This window comes from Diadema antillarum, unplaced genomic scaffold, assembly GCF_040938485.1.
Source record: "Diadema antillarum isolate AM-2024a unplaced genomic scaffold, OU_Dant_1.0 scf00000102, whole genome shotgun sequence".
Taxonomy (NCBI): Eukaryota; Metazoa; Echinodermata; class Echinoidea; order Diadematoida; family Diadematidae; genus Diadema; species Diadema antillarum.
The window spans coordinates 438897-456183 of record NW_027270991.1 but is presented as its reverse complement, the minus strand read 5'-3'; the positions used below and the strand labels follow the sequence as shown (position 1 = coordinate 456183).

Genomic DNA, 17287 nt, shown 5'->3' with positions numbered 1-17287 from the left:
CTTTTTTTAACTTAGACAATTCAAATGAGGCGAGCAGCTGCCTGTCTCGGAAGGTTTCATTTATGGATGTAACGTCTTTCCACTCCCCATCTTCTATAATCTGTTTCACTGTGATAACATTTTCCTTTATCCAGCTCTGGAAACATAACATTTCGTTGTCATATCTAATATGACTGTTATTCCAAACAACTTCTTTCTTTATATCATTAACATTAAACATGTCTATGTACTTTAACTCAGACCATGAACAGAAAAGGTCAATATAAAACTCAGGGATTTTTCTCCTTCTGCATATTCTTAATATATCATTTTTCTTGCAATTAAATTTCCAACACAAAGGCATTCCGCCAATTTTCTGGGTCCAATATTGAAATAAAATCTTCCATGACATTTGTTCCTCAGAAAAATACTTCTTAATCCATGATAAACGGAGAGATAAACATTTTGAAAGCAAATCGACCATTTTAAGTCCTCCTCCTGTTTCTGGGTTGCAGCATACGGTGCGTTTTACCTTTTCCCGTTTGGAATTCCATAAAAAAGAATACAGTAATCTATTTACTGACCTAATGATCTTTAAGGGCACAGGTACTGCTGTAGCTGTGTATACTAACTGAGATGTAACTAATTGTTTGATAATGGTCACCTTTCCATACAATGTCAAATTTCTCATTCTCCATAAATCTAGTGTATTTTTTATTTTCCCTATTTTGCCTTCCCAATTAAAGTCTTCAACTTCTTTATAGCATTTCCCAACATATATACCGAGACATTTTATGGCGTCTTCTGTGAGATTTAATTCTCCAATAGTTTCAATATCTAAGTTCAGTCTCATAAACTGAGATTTTGACCGATTAATTTTTGGGCCAGCATTTTCACCAAAAAATTCTATTTCTTTCATTACTTCTGTGAAGGAATCAACAGAATCAACTAAAATTGTGGTATCGTCAGCAAATTGAATAATTCGAATATCTTTATACTCATTTTCCGATTCAATATTAGGTACTAAAATACCTTTTATTTGAACATTCTGCTTTATCTTTGCTGCTAAAATTTCTGCAACAATGATAAACAAAAGAGCTGATAACGGACATCCTTGCCGCACACCTCTTTTAATAAAAAATTCTTCAGATATCCAACCATAATTCATTACTCTACCATTAGCATTACTATACAACGTTTTGATCCATCTAATGAAAGATTCTTTGAATCTTAGTTCCTTCAACAAACCAAACAAAAAATCATGATTAATAGTATCAAAACCTTTCTTGAAATCCAATGACATAATAATAGCGGGTGTTTCAGTACATTGACAGTAATCAATTACATCCTGAACTGTCCGTATACACTCTGATGCAGAACGATTTTTCATAAAACCATATTGGTCCTCGGATATAATACAATGAATTATTTTTTTCAATCGGATTGTCAGAACACGAGCCGCCAACTTATAATCTATATTAAGCAACGAAATTGGTCGCCAATTATCTAATATGTTCTTATTACCTTTCTTATACAAGAGTGTTAAAATGGCTTGACTTTGAGAAACAGACAATTCTTTTTTTTCATATCCCTGATTCAAACTGTCTATTACCATCTGTTTCAGGTCTTCCCAGAAACATCTGTAAAATTCTACACTAAGACCGTCACTGCCAGGTGACTTATTCAAATGCATAGATTTGAGTGCAAACCAACATTCATTTTCTGTGAGCTTCCCCTCGCAGATGTTTGCATCTTCCTCACTTAATACATTAAAGTCTAAATTACGAGTGTAGTCTTTGATATCAGACTTGGAATCATCTTTTCCGTAAAGACTGCTATAAAAATCATGTATTTTTTTCAAAATCTCTTCATCTTCTCTGAAAATCTTACCATCTATTTCAATACTATTAATTTCTTTTTTTTTACCCTTTGCTTTTTCAAGCTGAAAAAAATATCGAGATGACTTCTCTCCTGACTCAAGCCACCTTGCCCTTGATCTAACATATGCACCTTTACATTGATATTCATACCATCTATCTATCTCATGTTTTAAACAATTAATCTTGTCTAAATCATCAATATTTTGGTCTTCATTAACACTCATACTCAATCTTTTATATTCTTCTTCGATGCTCCTGATATATTTCTTCTTCTTTTGTGACAACTCAGATGCATATCTAATACTGTATTCTTTTATTTTTATCTTACATATTTCCCATCTTAACTGAGCATCAATTTTATCACACTCCATTTTAACCTTCTGAACAATATTCTTTATACCTTGTTTATATTTTTCATCTTTAAGTAATGAATTATTCAATTTCCAGAAACCCCTTCCTCTCTTTTTTGTTGTCACCCGAAGCTTCATTGTCACCGCATTGTGATCACATTTTAACACTGGTTTGATATCTAAGGAATGTACATACGGAGCGTATGCCCTGGAGACTAGCCAATAATCAAGGCGTGAGCATATACTGAGTGACAGATGTCTCCACGTAAATTGCCTCCTCTCCGGGAATTTTTTTCTCCATACATCTATTAAATTGTAACACTGCTGAAATTTAACAAAATATTTTTTGGGTAGATATATGTAAGACATTCCGTTTGTGTCTAACTTTTTATTTTGTACACAGTTCCAGTCTCCTCCTGCAATCATAATTTCGCTTGGTTTCTTGATCTTTTTCACCCAGTTATGTAATGATGCGTAAAACGGCTCTTTTTCTGCGTTTTTCGCCGGAGCGTATACATTTAGGCAGAAATAAACAGAATCATAGCTTACAAATCTCAACGCAATGGCTCTACCGTCACCTTTGGAATGTGTCTCTATGACGTCAATTGGAGGGTCGTTTCTGATTAAAACAGCTACACCTTTTGAGTGTTTTGTTCCATGATCGTATATTCGGAAACCTTTCCATTCATTTGAAATTACTTTTTCTAATTCTCCTGATAGAAATGTTTCTTGTAAGAAAGCTATATCACATTTTTGACGTTTCAACCATAAGAATATTTTCTTCCGTTTGAATGTATCACATATTCCTCTTACATTTAAAGAGACAAAATGGAAACACTCCATCGCTCTTAATGAGATTACCTGTTTTCTAATTAATCACGATCAAATAATCTACTCACTTCTGCTTCTTCGTTGGTTTCATTTTCCTTTTTTTAGATTCCTTTGTCTTCCCAGCAGCCTTCGGAGGAGGAGTCTCCGGGGATAACGTAGAATCATCATTGTCGCTGTTCGTGTAGATACTGCATGTTTCATCATCACATTCTCCATCCGTTTGCTGTTCTCTCTTCTCGTCATCACGCGGCGTGCTTTCACTGATCTTTGCCTGTGATCGCGTGCGATATGATGCTTCACATGTCGTACCAGATGCTCCTGCACTACATGAGGCTGATCGCGTTCTCGACGGTGATCGAAGATCGATGGCCTCAGATCTTTCGGGATCGTTGGTCTGCAATGGTTGTTGCACAAGCTTCGTGATGAAATCAGCGAGACGAGTTTGTCGCGTCTTGGTGCTTTGACTCGCAGTCTCGATGGGGTGTGTTGGACCGGTACTTTCGGAGTTCTCACGTGCCGTATGTTGTCGCGGTGGTGAGGCGTCGGGCGTTGCTATGTGATTGTGTAGTGCCGGGTTCTGTGGACACTCGTTCCTTTTGTGGCCGGTGGTTCTGCAAAGCTGGCATTTCACCTCGTTATGGCAGCTGGATACATGGTGTCCCGATTCAAGGCATCTGGAGCATGTTACCGGACCAGCTGCACTAGATTGCTCGGGTTGTCCTGGATGGTATACACGTCCCATGAAGTTGTTTCCAAATAACAATTTCCGTGGTAGTGGCTGTGAGGGTGGGGTGATGTAGAGTACCCGATCACCATTCAGACAGTTGGTCAGTTGACCGTTTACTCTCAGTTTTTGGCGATAGATGTCCCCTTGGATCTGGCATTTTTGGTTTTCTATCTTGCTACGGATGACTTCGTCGCTGACAGACAACGGGATGTCTTTGATGGTCACTCTGGTCAGGTTCTCATCCTTTGACCTCGTGAATGGGTTCACGTCGTATACAGCGGCGTTTGCTCCCCGAATGACAAGCCCATTGGATATCAGTTTCACGCGGTCCTCATGGGAGTTCAGATAAATCCGCCATAGACGGCGAATTTGCTGGATTCCCAGGATGCTGTCAGTGCTGACAGTTCTTTCCAAGGCGACATATATTTCCTCACCTGTACAATGTTTCTTGTCATTGTTCCTGATGTCGTCTGTGCGTAGGAAAACTGGCTTGGGCCCTGTCGTATGTATGTCTGGGCGTGGCGTCGCTTTCTGGACACACATATTGCATGCACCTTCGCCAGTTAACTTCCCACAGAAGATGTCAAGAAGCACAGTCTGTTAGTTCTCAAAAACAGGATAGTTTATAGCACTTTTCCAAATCACTTATATGGTCCAAAGATGACAATAGGATGGATTTCCTTGTTGGCGATATTTCAAGATATTAAATCCCAAAAGGAGAGGATGCAAAAAAACGTCTTGACGTATCTGCTAGCGCCCTCTCTGAATTGATATGTAGATGGCGCTGTTTATCCTGTCGGTCTCGTGGGCTTTCTTTGCTTAATGTCGGTCTCGTGAGCCTTTTTTGCTTAGTGTCGGCCTCGTGGGCCTTCTTTGCATACTGTCGGTCTCGTGAGACTTTATTGCTTAGTGTTGGTCTCGTGGGCTGTAGTGTCGGTTTCATGAGCCTTTTGTGCGTAGTGTCAAACTCATGGGCTGTATGATTCCCGAGCCGTATAACTCGTGGGCTGTATGACTCATGAACCTATTATTGATGTCGGTCTCGTGGACCGTATGACTCGTGGGTGTTGGTCTCGTGGGACGACCCCGATAAGATGACATTGCCTCCATAAAATCTTCCATTTAATTTTGCACATAAAATCTTTAATAAAATACTGTAAGAAAGACATTTAATACTTTTGAACAAAACACTACCATCCACATTGGTCAGAGTAGTACATATTATGTAACTAAGGAATGACTCCTATAGCTACATGGATAAAGGAAAGGCGGTTATTTGTGTTTCTTGGGATGCATGGAACTATGTTATTATCGACTAATCGATTTTCATAAGGACACACTACTATCACCATTGCTTTGTAGAAATGATGTGACGATTAGAGTGGTATTAAGTAGCAATGACACATATGCAAGTGGTTAATTTTTCTTCTTTTTTTGTGCTATAATTTTTACGGGATAATTATTGTGAGACTATGCCAGCATACCATCGACCGAATAGATTTTCGTATGAGTACACCGAGGAATCATTGCTTTGTTATCACAGATTAACCTCAGCATGTTAAGATAATTACCATATACCGTTGAAACTCTTAGTTTCACTTTGAGGGACATATCATTATTACTTTTTTAATTGACTTGCGACCTTATAATACAATGTGTCGTTCTATTCATATGGAAAATAAATGGCTCTTTGGTCCACTCTCCGTTATAACCCTCCAGAGGAAAAAATAATAATGCATTGCAAGATACCCTTGCTCCAGATGCTGATTCGGCAAGAGCGAGGTAGAAATCGTCTGTGATCCTGGCATCCGCTAGCTCCAGAGTCTTAAGGATTGGCATGGTGCAGATAATTTCTGCCAAGGCTCTTGATCCAACAACAGAAGTTGCAGATAATTCTATTGAGAGCTATGTCGCATCACAGGACGATGTAAAAGTACACGTAAAATGAAAGAATTAGTATTCAATTTGATGTAAAAGCACTGTATATATTTTATCATTACCCATTCACGATACATGTATAAATACGAGACATGAAACTCGTCACTGAAGACGAGTTGGTGATACGCTGGAGTGACATAAGGTACCGGTCATCCGTGATCGACAACGAAAAGAATGTACGCTGGATTGACATAGGATACCTGTCATCCGTGATCGACAACGAAAAGAATGTGATATAGCTACTTGAGGTTATAAGAATGAAGTTGAATTTGTTGTACCTACAGAATTCAAATCATAGTTTTTCTGTCGGACAAACCTATCAGAAATTCCGTGCGTGTGCGAATCAGTCGATTTAAAGGCTTTCTGAGTACTTACATTATATTTACCAAGTGGTCATCGACACAAACAAATTGAAACATGACAATAATTTTTACTGTTTCAAAGATCATCTTGAACTTAACATTGGTCTTTTCAAGCATTCAGGACATTCGTGTAGCAATTAAATAAACCATGAAAGTTTTAGAATACTCATGTACAAGACACGGCCCAAACCACAGATTTTATTACATATATTAAATCCAAAGCATTCCCTGTTTTTGTATCGTTTCACATGCAGTTTCAATTTACCATAAACTCTGCACGCAAGATTTACAGCTGCACTAATTCACAAAATGTGAAGTGTTGTGAAATATAAGGAGAAGGCCTACAGATTGTGATACAGTGCATTTTTTATATAAAGCTTGTCTTCCGTTATTTAATAAATTGAATTCTAATAAAGTTAATACACACGTCTATACAGCAATGCGAAAAAAATAGGAAACAAAAATTAGAAATATCTTGAAATAAGACTGAAATAGGAGATTACTTGTTTACAGGACACTTGCTATTATGAAACGTTATCTAAAAAGAGTTACAGAAAAATAATTAAAAACAAAAGTGTCCTGCGAGCATCGATCCCTCAAATGCGTGCATGTGAAACCGTTACTCTAACTACTCGGCCACGGAACATTTACGGAAATGGTAAGAAAACAAAAACAAACAGTGTATAGATATAACACGAGGAAAGAGTCAATGCCCGCACAACAAACGTGGCCGCGTAAACAAGTATTGTATTGCTAGACGGCAATGCGGCCTTGTAACGACTGATGGCGCTATGCCATTTTTGGCAACTGGGGAAAATACGTCCCGTAGACATAACACGCAAAATTGGCTGATTTTGCTACCTTACCTTTAATCACAATTTTCAGTGTGTTAACATCATCAAATTACAAGACAAACATTTGGACTTGTAAGATAATTGTTCAATGTACAATATATCCAAATTTGGGGTGATATTGAGCTAAAACAACCGAGATATAGGCAACTGAATGTCGGAAACAGTACCTCAAAAAATTTAATTCAACTTTTTTGATTTCAGATGACGATATGATGACGTCATCGAGTTTTCCTGGCAATATTGATACTTGAAATGTTATTTACAATTCATACGCTTTTGTAATATGCAATAAAAACATAGGGTTGCTGGACATTTTAAAGAGCTATGGTGAAATAAACAAAGAGGTGCGCGCGGAATTTGCACTTTGACGCAAGTGCATTGCTTTGTTATTGGTCAAATTCGATCCAAAATCAATGGATATTGTCACTGGATGTATTATTTGGATGTAAATTTTGACGCGCGCGTACGCACGCGTCATGATGACCCAGGTAATTAGCATATTACACGACGATCAGTCGTGACTTGAACTTTATGTCTGCCGAAAATGATAAAGACATGACATTTTGTTAGGAAGTTATGATCGATCATGTCACTTTATCTGAAAATCACAAAATGGCGCCTAGATGACGTCACAGATATGTTATCGTCATGAAAAGTTTTATGTACTGAGATATTGATATGAGATATGTTGACTGAAAATTAAATGTTAACTGGTCATGTCATTGTTGAGATATTTTGTCCACAAAATTCGTCAGAAAGAAAGAAGAAGAAGAAGAAGAAGAAAAAAGAAGAAGATTCCGTTCAAACACAAGAGGTGATACGCCGGTAGCGTATCACCTAAAAAAATATGTAAATGTACACATAAAATTGGAAAAAAAATATGAATTATTGCTAAAACGGCTAGAACACCTCGACATAGATTATATACCACGAAAAATAATGTTACATTACATTTCTTCCATTGACTGTACTTACAGTGATTGATAACACAATACCATATCTAATGTCACATATTGCACTTTCGATCAAAATGAGTTGAATAATTTCTGTGACATATTTCCCCGCTCTCCTGAAAGACAAAGTGAAGTAAAATTAGAGAAGCACAAAGAAAGAAAAAACAAACTTGAAATACCGCTCTTTGTTCCACTCGTGAAGGAGAAGAATAAGCCTGATGGTGTCCGATATATGCCCGTTCAAGAGTCAGAAGATGTGACACTGCGCAGATGAATTGGACTAAGGCCTGCCATGTCGCAGCCGAGATGTCAGATCCTTCATGTTGACACAGTGATAGGACCTGCGCAGAACCGTCATGACCGTAGAGGGGACTCTCCCAAGTCTAATGCATAAAACAATGTTACACACAAAGGACATTTAATTTGCCATATCAATTGGCATAATTTTGCTCTTTCCTAGCACTATTCTAGTCCATATCATCTGTTTCACTACAATCGAGATGAAATGACACTTGGGCTAATTATGCAGTTAGTGCTATTTCTAAAGTATCAGTAAGTGTAATGACACGTACAAGTTATAAACATGATGCACCTTTAATGCCCACGCTACGCATATACAACAATGGAACCATAAGTCCTATAATACCCGTTTAAAATGAAATTCATAATGAAAATGAAAATCATAAAAACGATAAAAAACTAGAAATGTCGCTACAGCGACTGGTTATACCCCCGCCAAACAACATTTCATAAGCTTTGGTCAAAAAACTGAGGAAGTAGTTAAATCCGCAAGATCTTTCCTTGATCTTCTGCCATTAATATGCCGTTACCATGGCAACGTACTTTTGGGTACTGTCAAAAAATGCGTCTTGCACATTTACAACCAAAGGCACACATCTGTACCAAGTTTCATGGAAATTGGGCAAAAACTGAGGAAGTAGCTTGCAACACAAAATTTTCCATCATTTTGGCTCATAATATGTGAGCTGTTACCATGGCAACATACTTTTTGTCACTGTCAAGAAATGTGTCATGCTGACCTATATCCTAAGACAAACATTCAATATGAATTCCATGAGAATTGGAAGAACACTGATGAAGCAGTTTTGCCATGAAGCATTTTGCCCTATATTTTACCAATAACATGCCGTTACCATGGCAACGCACTTTTTGCCACTGCGGAAATATGTGTCTTGCACATTAACATATTCAGATGAACATCTGTACCTAATTTCATAAAAATTGATCAAAAACTGTGGGAAGAGTTCGCGACGCAAGATTTGTACCCATTTTTGCCCATAATATGCCGTTACCATGGCAACGTACTTTTGGGTACTGTCAAAAAATATCTACAACCCAAGGCACACATCTGTGCCAAGTTTTATGGGAATCGGTTGAAAACTGAGGAAGTAGTTCGCGACGCAAGATTTGCAACGGACCGACCGCCCAACCGTCCGCTGATTCCTATATACCCCCTTCAAACTTCGTTTGGCGGGGGTATAATCAAATACTCTCCATCCTTCATGCTATGGTCGTGTAGCAACAAACGTGAACTCACAGATCTATAAGGGCAGCTGGTTTTTATATGTTACATTATTGACAAGAAAACTTTTATTTTCAGTGTTATGAGTGAAAAAAGGGAGTTTACATGTCATGTTTTGTTCGTATGCATTATGTAATTAGTCCTACAGTGCTTATAAATTCACCACTATATTTCCATTAAATGCCCCCATTCCGATTTCTGTTTGTAATGTTTATTTCTTTATCACTCCATGTATTTGTTGTGACAAAAAGCTTAGGAGACTTTCTTTGAAATCATTCATGTCACACCCTTTTACATGGCTACATAAATATCTACCCACTTCTCTACATATTCCTTGTTATGGTGCGTCATTACATAGCCCGGATATTTTAGACATCATAAAAGGAAAAAAGAAAGACGTATCAATCCAATTTTGACGAATATACTTTATAGCATGGAGAGATCTATTCTTAAAAAAAAAATAAATACATGTCTGCGTATGAAAGTAGAAACATGGCCTAACCTCTATACCAAATACAAATCTGCCCCAACCCTCTCCCCCACCCCCCCCCCCCCAAAAATGCGATATTATTCAGCTTGTGTGCCGACCCATAGAATACCGCTCTATATACATAAATTGTTGATACAATAATTTCAAAGATGACATCATCCACAGGGAATAATTCAATAGTGAAAGCCAGTGATCACAAATTATGTGATCGTCACCAATATGAACTTGACGTGAAAACATGAACATTCTACATTATTACTATTTTATTCAATATTGATAACAGTTTCATTTTTATTTCTTGGGGCAGTTAATGGTAAGCGGCTTTGTCATGTTTTTTTTTTCTTGTTTTAATCGAAAAAAAATATTAAACGTGTATTAAAGATTTCCTGTAAAGTAACTAATACCAAGCAAATACACACACACACACACACATGACACACACACACACACACACACACACACACACACACAAAATGATATACCCATAGTCCAAATGTTGATGCTGATGTTGTAAGGGAGACAGAGATATTGTCTGCTATGATGACATTCTTCAGCTCGAGAGTCCGAAGGTTTGGCATGGTGGAGATACTCTGAGCGTAGGCCTGTAATGCAGCAGCAGAGATGGAAGGTCCTCCACAGTGTTCGATTGATTCCAGCTGTTGTAGAATTAAAGGTAATATCATACAGGTTTTGATGATGATTACGATTTCATATGCTCATAGAAGCTGAGATACCCTTATTATATTTGTATACATATACATACCATGTATAAATATATGTATATGTATAGTAAAACACACACACACACACACACATATATAATGTACACATATATATATATATATATATATATATATATATATATATATATATATATATATTTTATTAACACAACCCTTGCCGGCACCGAGAGGTATAGATCATGAAAAGAGGACTTATGGATTGTAACTGTGGAGTGAAGAGGAGGGGGATGATGTAAAACACAGATTAAAACACCCATCACTTCAGTAAGTAGATACGATGACATTGCCTCAATAAAGTTTTCCATTTAATTTTACACATACAATCTTTACTATTTTTTCTATCCTATCAAAGAAACCACTACCATCCACATTTGTAATATTAGTACATGTATCTTCTAAGGAGTGACATCTTAAGTTATATAGGATTATGGGTTATGCCAGCTTCTCCTTTTCAATTTTCAGTAGACCTTAATATTGGAATCATTGTTTTGTGTACTTGGGAAACCCCACCCATTTATTCCTTCATTTCATCAAAAAAAAAAAAAAAATCGGTCCCTGATCGAATGATTACAATCCTTCTGTATTAAAGAAAAAATTGTAATTTCATTCTCTTTCGATTCTAATCAAAACGGTCAACGTGAATCTCTCCTCTATGGCCCACTATACGATATTACACTCTGGAATATAACAAATGCAAATTAAGATACCCTTGCTTCTGATGCTGATGTCTTGAGGGCAAGAAAGAAACCGTCGGCTATGTTGACATTCTCTAGCTCCAGAGTCTTAAGGTTTGGCATGGTGCAAATACTCTTGGCATATGCCTCTGACGCAGCAGCAGAAATGTCAAGTCCTCCAGAGTGTTTGATTAATTCCAGCTGTGCAGTACAGAAAGAGGGTGAGAAATAACATAAAATACTAAGGGAAGACTATCCTGTCAGTGTGAATATAATACCTCCATGTTTTCATCCCTTTTTCTCCCTCCGACACAAAGAAATACGAACAACAAATAAACAAAGAGTACAAATTGTACATATTACCGAACAAGGATCCCGACCGATTGGCATGGAGGCTTGTAACAATTTTCATTCTGAAGACATAATGTAACAATGTGGTATTAACATAACTGTAAGTTTGAACAAAGCAACAACTTACACCACAAGTAAAAAATCCATGAATTCAGATTCTTAATGTTAGGCATGTAACAGGTGCTCTTTTTTTTTACACAAACCTTGGCGGCACCAAGAGGTAGATCATGAAATGTGGACTTATGGATTTGAGCTGTGGAGCGAAGGGGGGGGGGGGGGGTGATTTGAAACACAGATGAAAAAAAAAAAACCCCATCTCTTCCGGCAGAAAATGGCATCTTCTCAATATCATACAGGTATTGATGATGAAGTGAAGAGGAGGGGGATGATGTAAAACACAGATTAAAACACCCATCATTTCAGTAAGTAGATACGATGACATTGCGTCAATAAAGTTTTCCATTTAATTTTACACATACAATCTTTACTATTTTTTTCTATCCTATTAAAAGAGCCACTACCATCCACATTTGCAATATTAGTACATGTGTCATCTAGGGAGTACTGCATGTACTGCAAATGGTGCAAATACTTTTGGCATATGCCTCTGATGCAGCAGCAGAAATGTCAAGTCTTGCATAGTGTTTGATTGATTCCAGCTGTGCAGTACATGAAGAGGGTGAGAAATAACATAAAATACTAAGGGAAGACTATCCTGTCAGTGTGAATATAGTACCTCCATGTTTTCATCACTTTTCCTCCCTCCTACACACACAAATACGAACAACACATAAACAAAGAGTACATATTTTCTAATAAGGATCCCGACCGATTGGCACGGAGGATTGTAACAATTTTCATTCTGAAGACATAATGTAACATTGTGGACACATAACTGTAAGTTTGAACAAAGCAACAATCTACACCACAAGTAAAAACCCATGAATTCAGATTCTTAATGTTTGGTGGGTAATAGGTGATCTTTTTTTTACACAAACCTTGGCAGCACCAAGAGGTAGATCATGAAATGTGGACTTATGGATTTGAGCTGTGGAGCGAAAGGGGGGCGGGGGTGATTTGAAACACTGATGATAAAAACCCATCTCTTCCGGCAGAAAATAAAATGGCATCGCCTCAATAAAGGTCCTTCAACGTGTCAGATTGATTCCAGATATTGTAGAATTGAAAGTAATATCATACAGGTATTGATGATGATTACGATTCCATTTGCTCATAGAAACTGAGATATCCCTATTATATTCTGTACATATACATATTACGTATAGATATGTTTCTATATATTTTTTTCTCTTAACACAACCCTTGCCTGCACCGAGAGGTAGATCATGAAATGAAGACTTATAGATTGTAGCTGTTGAGTGAAGAGGAGGGGGATGATGTAAAACACAGATGAAAACACCCATCACTTCAATAAGTAGACACGATGACATTGCCTCAATAATGTTTTCTATTTAATTTTACACATAAAATCTTCACTATTTTTTCTATTAAAGAAACCACTACCATCCACATTTGTAATATTAGTACATGTATCTTCTATAGAGTGACACCTAAAGTTATATAGGATTATGGGGTTATGGCAGCATCTCCTTTTCAATTTCCAGTAGACCTTAATTGGAAGGACTGTTTTGTGTACTTGGGAAACCCCACCCATTTATTCCTTCATTTTATTAAAAAAGAAAAACAGTTTCTGATCGAATGATTACAATCCTTCTGTATTAAAGAAAACTTTGTAATTCCATTCATTTTCGATTCTAATCAAAACGGTCAACATGAATCTCTCCTCTATGGCCCACTATACGATATTACACTGGAACATAACAGATGCAAATTAAGATACCCTTGCTTCTGATGCTGATGTCTTGAGGGCAAGAAAGAAACCTTCGGGTAGGCTGACTTCCCCTAGCTCCAGAGTTTTAAGGTTTGGCATGGTGCAAATACTCTTGGCATATGCCTCTGATGCAGCAGCAGAAATGTCAAGTCCTCCAGAGTATTTGATTAATTCCAGCTGTGCAGTACAGAAAGAGAGTGAGAAATAACATAAAATACTAAGGGAAGACTATCCTGTCAGTGTGAATATAATACCTACATGTTTTCATCCCTTTTTCTCCCTCCTACACACACAAATACGAACAACACATAAACAAAGAGTACATATTATCGAATAAGGATCCCGACCGATTGGCAGGGAGGCTTGTAACAATTTTCATTCTAAAGACATAATGTAACATTGTGGTCACATAACTGTAAGTTTGAACAAAGCAACAATCTACAGAACAAGTAAAAAAATCCATGAATTCAGATTCGTAATGTTTGGTGGGTAACAGGTGCTCTTTTTTTTTTTACACAAACCTTGGCAGCACCAAGAGGAAGACCATGAAAAAGAAAAATGTGGATTTATGGATTTGAGCTGTGTAGCGAAAGGGAGGGGGGGATTTGAAACACAGATAAAAAAAAAAATCTCTTCAGGCAGAAAATAAAATGGCATCGCCTTAATAAAGGTCCTTCAACGTGTCAGATTGATTCCAGATATTATAGAATTGAAAGTAATATCATACAGGTATTGATGATGATTACGATTCCATTTGCTCATAGAAACTGAGATATCCCTATTATATTCATATACATATACATATACATATTACGTATAGATATGTTTCTATATATTTTTTTCTCTTAACACAACCCTTGCCTGCACCGAGAGGTAGATCATGAAATGAAGACTTATAGATTGTAGCTGTGGAGTGAGGAGGGGGATGATGTAAAACACAGATTAAAACACCCATCACTTCAGTAAGTACATACGATGACATTGCCTCAGTAAAGTTTTCCATTTAATTTTACACAAAAAAATCTTACACTATTTTTTCTATCCTATTAAAGAAACCACTACCATTCACATTTGTAATATTAGTACATGCATCTTCTAAGGAGTGACACCTAAAGTTATATAGGATTGTGGGGTTACGTCAGCATCTCCTATTCAATTTTCAGTAGACCTTAATATTGGAATCATTGTTTTGTGTACTTGGGAAACCCCATCCATCTCTTCCTTCATTTTATGAAAAAGAAAAAAAAAATCGGTTTCTGATCGAATGATTACAATCCTTCTGTATTAAAGAAAACTTTGTAATTCCTTTCACTTTCGATTCTAATCAAAACGGTCAACATGAATCTCTCCTCTATGGCCCACTATACGATATAACACTGGAATATAACAAATGCAAATTAAGATACCCTTGCTTCTGATGCTAGTATCTTGAGGGCAAGAAAGAAACCTTCGGGTAGGCTGACTTCCTCTAGCTCCAGAGTCTTAAGGTTTGGCATGGTGCAAATACTCTTGGCATATGCCTCTGATGCAGCAGCAGAAATGTCAAGTCCTCCAGAGTGTTTGATTGATTCCAGCTGTGCAGTACATGAAGAGGGTTAGAAATAACATAAAATACTAAGGGAAGACTATCCTGTCAGTGTGAATATAATACCTCCATGTTTTCATCCCTTTTCCTCCCTCCGACACACACAAATACGAACAACACATAAACAAAGAGTACATATTATCGAATAAGGATCCCGACCGATTGGCACGGAGGATTGTAACAACTTTCATTCTGAAGACATAATGTAACATTGTGGACACATAACTGTAAGTTTGAACAAAGCAACAATCTACACCACAAGTAAAAACCCATGAATTCAGATTCTTAATGTTTGGTGGGTAATAGGTGCTCTTTTTTTTACACAAACCTTTGCAGCACCAAGAGGTAGATCATGAAATGTGGACTTATGGATTTGAGCTGTGGAGCGAAAGGGGGGTGGGGGTGATTTGAAACACTGATGATAAAAACCCATCTCTTCCGGCAGAAAATAAAATGGCATCGCCTCAATAAAGGTCCTTCAACGTGTCAGATTGATTCCAGATATTGTAGAATTGAAAGTAATATCATACAGGTATTGATGATGATTACGATTCCATTTGCTCATAGAAACTGAGATATCCCTATTATATTCATATACATATACATATACATATTACGTATAGATATGTTTCTATATATTTTTTTCTCTTAACACAACCCTTGCCTGCACCGAGAGGTAGATCATGAAATGAAGACTTATAGATTGTAGCTGTTGAGTGAAGAGGAGGGGGATGATGTAAAACACAGATGAAAACACCCATCACTTCAATAAGTAGACACGATGACATTGCCTCAATAATGTTTTCTATTTAATTTTACACATAAAATCTTCACTATCTTTTCTATTAAAGAAACCACTACCATCCACATTTGTAATATTAGTACATGTATCTTCTATAGAGTGACACCTAAAGTTATATACAGGATTATGGGGTTATGGCAGCATCTCCTTTTCAATTTCCAGTAGACCTTAATTGGAAGGACTGTTTTGTGTACTTGGGAAACCCCACCCATTTATTCCTTCATTTTATTAAAAAAGAAAAACAGTTTCTGATCGAATGATTACAATCCTTCTGTATTTATAGAGGTGGGCTATAGAGGGTGACATTTTCAGAACATGCTCATCACACCTTAGTTTGATGACTTTTTGCCTACTGACACCATTTTTGAAAAAAAGAATGAAAAAAATGCAAAATCCGGGGTGCCCCGGCCGAAATCGTAAAAAATCCAAGATGGCCGCCGTTTCGGCTTTAAAAAGACATTTTTGGCCATAACTCAGCTATTTTTCGTCCTATTGTGATGATTTTGGTGTCTAACCCCATGTTTTAGGGGTCAAAAAAACAGATTATCATGATAATTTTAGTTTAAAACCTAAGCTTCTACATGAAACTAACCTTTTTCCCATATTTAGGGTTAAATTTCCTTCTCCTTTACCCCTACCCCAACCGCCATTTTTTGCACTTTTTTCTGTATTTCTTTTCAAGTCATGTTAACTACCATACTCTTAATAACAAGTTCTAGCAATCTGGGTTTTTTTTTTACTACTGACAATATAGCAAGAAATATACAAATAACTTACGGTATACATGTATGTGTCATGCCAATACTGGTATGTGGCTGGTGCATTCAGAATGCATGATAACTGTGGAACCAGTATTGTACTGTATCTGCTTGATAGTGACCATTAACATTTTGGTCCTAAGACCTTTAACAATATACTGTAAATAAATAGATATAATGATAAATATTCCTTCTCCTTTACCCCTACCCCAACCGCCATTTTTTGCACTTTTTTCCATATTTTTTTCAAGTCATGTTAAGTACTTCCATACTCTTAATAACAAGTTCTAGCTATCAATATGGTGTTTTCTTGCAACAATACAGCAAGAAATACAAATAGCTTACATTATACATGGTTAACATGTGTCATGCACTACAGGTGTGAATACCAAATGTTTATCAGCACTACAAAGCAGATACAGTATAAGCACTGGCTTCTGTTACAGTGTACCATGCATCCTGAATGCACAAACCACACTATATACCGATATGTGCATGACACATATGTAAACCATGTATAATGTAAGCTATTTGTTATTATTTATTATATCTATTTATTTATATTGTTAAAGGTCTTAGAACCAAAATGTTAATGGACATTATATAGCAGATACT

General features: G+C 36.9%; 1 protein-coding gene across 1 annotated transcript in view; it reads right to left on the bottom strand.

Moving 5' to 3' along the window:
• Positions 1-17287, bottom strand: part of LOC139718921 (uncharacterized) — a 50571-nt gene that overhangs the window by 32394 nt on the left and 890 nt on the right. Inside the window, exons 2-7 of the mRNA XM_071630372.1 lie at positions 14934-15101; positions 13537-13704; positions 11358-11525; positions 10390-10563; positions 8054-8257; positions 5517-5672 (exon numbers count right to left, since the gene is read on the bottom strand). Coding sequence (XP_071486473.1) covers positions 5517-5672; positions 8054-8257; positions 10390-10563; positions 11358-11525; positions 13537-13704; positions 14934-15101 — 1038 coding nt within the window. The remainder of the gene's footprint in view (positions 1-5516; positions 5673-8053; positions 8258-10389; positions 10564-11357; positions 11526-13536; positions 13705-14933; positions 15102-17287) is intronic.